We start from the raw sequence: 5,326 nt of genomic DNA, 5'->3' as shown, positions 1-5,326 counted from the left end.
CCCCCCTGCTTTTACCCATGATAATTAGTGGCAGCACCTCCGTCTGACTCCATATCAATATTCTTTCATTACTTCCACTAAATGTGGTCGGTTTAACACGCTGCAGCACAATTTCTTAAATGAAATAGATATTTGTGTCAAAACAAACATCCAAAATCCGTACCACCACAGAGGCTTTCAGAGTTGTTCGTGTTTCCGTCTAATAAATACCGGWGACAGCTGCATCCTCGAGTGAATTAAAAGATTATGTCTCTTTTTGAGCTGATAGCACCTGTAGGACGGCAGAGCCCTTAAAGCCCTCACAAGTATGACTGTGTTTATTCCACTCAGACTTCACAAGCCGGGGGACCACACCGCGTCAAAGTGGGTTTACAGGTTTGTTCARAGTTAACGTGAGGATGAGAGGCTGAGTCGATCTGAAGGTTGAGTCTTGTCTGGGGAGTCTCGTGATGGGTGGTTAGAGAGAAAAGAGACTCAGAGAGGAGGGACTGTCACGGTGGGCAAACATGCTGGCCARCTTAGGACCTCCTAGAAGGATAAGTGTGTGTTGGTGGATATGAAGTAAGAAATGAAAGCAATGAGGAATGTATTGAGTAAATTATACTGCGTGGACAAATATAACTGGACATTGTGGAGCATTTTTACTAAAGTCTATATTCATGATGTCCAGGTGACTAAAGGTGTGGGAAAGTGTGAACTTTCTCCTGAACTTAAGCTAAAGGCCGTGTCACACTAGACAACTTGTGCCAACTTGTAAAAAATTTTAAAGACATCTACATTGAAAGAATCGAAAAAATCAACAGGAAGCTTCTTTTTTGGCGTTTGCATAATGTAAATCAAACAAATTGATCAAATATATAACTTTTATTAGCAATTTAGACATAAAAAATGTTGTCATAAGTTGTCTAGTGTGTCAGGGCCTTATTAGATTGAAAAGTTTGGATTTTCAGCAGCTTCTTTGCTGGTTTTATACAAACACCACAAGTAACATAAATTATTATTGAGCAAGCTTGATCTGGTGAGCAAATGTATTATCAAATTTACTCATTTCATTTAAAACAAAAACAAAACRCATTTACATACAGCAAAACAATACAAATCAAATGAAAGGTAGCAGAAGAAGAAAGAAAACATAAATAAGATTTTAAAAAGTGGACTCATCATGGACATATCATCCAAAATCCACTTTTTTTAGCAACTAAATACATTTAGTTGTGTGCTTGGAGTCTCTATGAGGGCAGAAAGGTTTAATTTAGTTTTTCCCAGTGCTGTGTATATGTCTTTATTTTCTTTCAGGGTCATATTTCTCCATTTCTTCAGTTTTCTCTTTTTTCTAWGACGTTTTTTGAACTATATTTGTGACTGAACAGACATATCTGGACTTACGAAGTACAATTTGATTGTTATCATGATCTCTTCTGGCTCTGGGTCAGACTGTGGCTCCAACATGTAAGGCTGAATTGACATCTTTTAATTAATTTGTAAATTAAAAGTTTCTACACCATTATATAGTCGTATCTTTGCTATCAAACTGGAATAAACCACTCTGGAAGGTGGAGCGCCTCGTTTGCTGTCCAAGAGACAGCCTCACAACGAGTTGATCTGAGACAGACCTCCGGAAATGGGTGAAACAGGGGATTATAAAGTTAAAATAAGGAGGGATTCAGACCAAAGGTTAGCAGTTCCACTTTATATAGACCCCAAATGAATGATTTAAATGTGAAAAGGAAAAATTTAAAAGCATAACATCGCCTTGAATAATAATGTTTATACAATACCTCACTGGATGTCCTGTTAAATCCCATATGAAAGGTAAATATGGAGCATACTGGTTGACAGGCATGACTGAATGAACAGTGAAAAGCATAAACAATATTTGAAAGGTCATCTGTTTAGCGAAATGATGAGGCCATTAATGTTACACATCATTTTGCAGCCCACAGTTATAAAGTAGTCTTACATTCATTTACTTACATGGATTTATTAAGAACTACGATCAACAAATATATAAATACATACAGCACAGTGCAGCATTATGGTTGAAAGCAATATGAAGCTCAATATGTGATCTTGTTCTTAACCTAGATTTAGCCTCAGCAGCAGCAACAATTTGCACAAAAAAATGATGAGTCTCGACCCAATTGTTTAGATGCCATTTGTGATCTAGATGTTTTCTTATATACGTTCCACACGCAAAATTCACAATAACATACAATCAGACTATCTGATGGGATTATCACTCCCACAACCAGATTAGGTGCCTCTGAGCAAAGTATTATTCCAACATTCTCAGTAAAACCTAATCACATGATCTTTGNGGCTCCAACATGTAAGGCTGAATTGACATCTTTTAATTAATTTGTAAATTAAAAGTTTCTACACCATTATATAGTCGTATCTTTGCTATCAAACTGGAATAAACCACTCTGGAAGGTGGAGCGCCTCGTTTGCTGTCCAAGAGACAGCCTCACAACGAGTTGATCTGAGACAGACCTCCGGAAATGGGTGAAACAGGGGATTATAAAGTTAAAATAAGGAGGGATTCAGAYCAAAGGTTAGCAGTTCCACTTTATATAGACCCCAAATGAATGATTTAAATGTGAAAAGGAAAAATTTAAAAGCATAACATCGCCTTGAATAATAATGTTTATACAATACCTCACTGGATGTCCTGTTAAATCCCATATGAAAGGTAAATATGGAGCATACTGGTTGACAGGCATGACTGAATGAACAGTGAAAAGCATAAACAGTATTTGAAAGGTCATCGGTTTAGCGAAATGATGAGGCCATTAATGTTACACATCATTTTGCAGCCCACAGTTATAAAGTAGTCTTACATTCATTTACTTACATGGATTTATTAAGAACTACGATCAACAAATATATAAATACATACAGCACAGTGCAGCATTATGGTTGAAAGCAATATGAAGCTCAATATGTGATCTTGTTCTTAACCTAGATTTAGCCTCAGCAGCAGCAACAATTTGCACAAAAAAATGATGAGTCTCGACCCAATTGTTTAGATGCCATTTGTGATCTAGATGTTTTCTTATATACGTTCCACACGCAAAATTCACAATAACATACAATCAGACTATCTGATGGGATTATCACTCCCACAACCAGATTAGGTGCCTCTGAGCAAAGTATTATTCCAACATTCTCAGTAAAACCTAATCACATGATCTTTGTTGTGTGTTTTCTACCTGTTTCTAGACACACGGGGGCTATATGGGAGTGTGCGTTTTTGGTGTTCAACACAATGCTTGTAATATAAGTCTTTGTGAGTGGCCAGTGGCCTGTGCAAAGCTCGGATGGGGATCAGTGGCTCGTGTATGTGTTGAAGGATGTTGGTGTTATTACATGGCCTGCTGCACATGAGACAGAGAAACAGACACAAGCCGTGTATATCATGGGTCACTGCCAAGGTTGCACAAGAGAGGTTGTATGTTTATGTTATGTCAGTAAAAGAAAATGTAAGTATGGGAGCCTGGARTTCACCGTCAAAAACTCTAACTTTATTTAGGACAGAGGTCACATGTGTCAGATCTTCTCAAGTTTGAAAGTGTATTAATGGGACACAGTGCACACAAAATCAGATTTATTGTTGTTCGCCATGTCTGAAACAATGGAAACTGAAACATGTTCTTCAGTCTAGTTTAAAATAACAAATAAACAACATAAAAGTTAAAAAAAATAAAWGTCCACATGGCAGCTTAGGGACTGAGTTCATGAGTCTCCCAGCCTCAGGGAAGAAGAGTCCTCAGCCTTGTTGTCTGGGCTTTGAAGCTGCACAACCTTCTGCCTAAGGGAGGGATGGGGTGAACAGTTCACAAGCTGGATGGGTGGGGTTCACCATAATGGTTGTTGCTCTGGTCCTAAATTTACTGGTGTAAATGTCCTCTAGTGAAGGGATTTAATTTTGAGCTGATTTAGTCACTCTTTGCAGTTCAGATTCTATACCAGCCTGTRGTACAACATGTCAGAATGCTCTCTCACTGAGAACAGCTATGTCATCTGCCAACGTCTCAATATGATTTCCTGGGTAACTTGCAGAGCAATCATATGTGAGTAGAGTGAACAGAAGGAGACACATCTTTGAGTGTTGAGAACCATGAAGGAACATGTTTAGATGTAAACATTTCTCACACATTCCCATCATCTCCATTGTACCTTCTGTCTTTTCTCCTGTTTCTCGCCAGGCTACCAAATATCCTACCGTCTCGACAGCAGGGACCCCCAGCGATGGACTACAGTGGAAGTGGGCTCCAACGCTCGCCAGTTTACCGTCACCGGACTCTCCTCTGAACAGTCCTACAGGTTCCGCCTCACCGCTCGCACTGCCGTGGGCTGGGGTGAGCCTCAGGRAGCCCTGGTGATTACTACTGAGCGCAGAGGTAAGACCACATTTGTACCTGTGTAATATTCTAGTAATAATCATTTTATTACCTCTGGTATAAATCTATTCAATAAGCCAGGTAATAATGTGTTTATTAGTGTAATATTCTAGTAATAATCATTTATTACCTCTGTTCTTAATGTGTTTATTAGTGTAATATTCTAGTAATAATCACTTTATTACCTCTGTTATTAATTGGTTTATTAGTGTAATATTCTAGTAATAATCACATTATTACGTCTGTTAATCTGTTTATTAAAGCATTGTAAAAATATATACAAAAAAAGCATAATTTGACCACATCAACATTAAGCGATTTACTGAAAAGTGTCTCTTTATTCTAGACKTTGGCTGCTCTGCTAAGTGGTCTAAATGATCAGAGCAGCAACAAGGGTTATCAAGAACATAAATGTTATAATGTGAGCTCCATTTCCATGACAGCAGACCGTTTTTTTTTTGTTTTTTTTTTGCCAAGGATGAATGTAAGAAATTAGTTTTTATGAAGCATTAAGGAGTAATACCTTTTAAAAGTCTCCTACACACTGTTCTATCCAACATGAAGGTGGGTCAGAACACAGAGACGCAACAAAAGAACATTTCAACCAAAAACGACCGTAAATCACCGCTGCTGAACTTTGAATATACTTTTGTTTTTAGGATAGCTTCAGTCTAGATGTACCGTCTTTATGAGCCAAGCCCAGGACTCAGAACTCTCACAGGATCCTAATGAAATGCTGTTATTTTTTTCTACACCGAGTCAAACTATCTACTGTGAGAAAAACCCACAGGGACGTATCTTTTGCTGTGTTTGCAGCAAACAGTATGTGGTTGATGGTTCGCTGATGGTGTTGCTTGTAGTTTCAGCAAGTTAGAAAAAAAAAACTTTTTGTAAGCTCTGAGGATTTCATGTTTGTGTATGTG

General features: G+C 38.0%; 1 protein-coding gene across 3 annotated transcripts in view; it reads left to right on the top strand.

Moving 5' to 3' along the window:
• LOC106519645 (protein sidekick-1) overlaps positions 1–5,326 on the top strand; it is a 321,354-nt gene that overhangs the window by 286,283 nt on the left and 29,745 nt on the right. For all 3 annotated transcript variants that reach the window (XM_014011403.1, XM_014011402.1, XM_014011401.1), the window contains one exon: positions 4,209–4,403. In XM_014011403.1, coding sequence (XP_013866857.1) covers positions 4,209–4,403 — 195 coding nt within the window. The remainder of the gene's footprint in view (positions 1–4,208; positions 4,404–5,326) is intronic.

Source organism: Austrofundulus limnaeus, unplaced genomic scaffold (assembly GCF_001266775.1).
Source record: "Austrofundulus limnaeus strain Quisiro unplaced genomic scaffold, Austrofundulus_limnaeus-1.0 Scaffold80, whole genome shotgun sequence".
Classification (NCBI taxonomy): Eukaryota; Metazoa; Chordata; class Actinopteri; order Cyprinodontiformes; family Rivulidae; genus Austrofundulus; species Austrofundulus limnaeus.
This window is presented reverse-complemented; position numbering and strand designations above follow the sequence as displayed.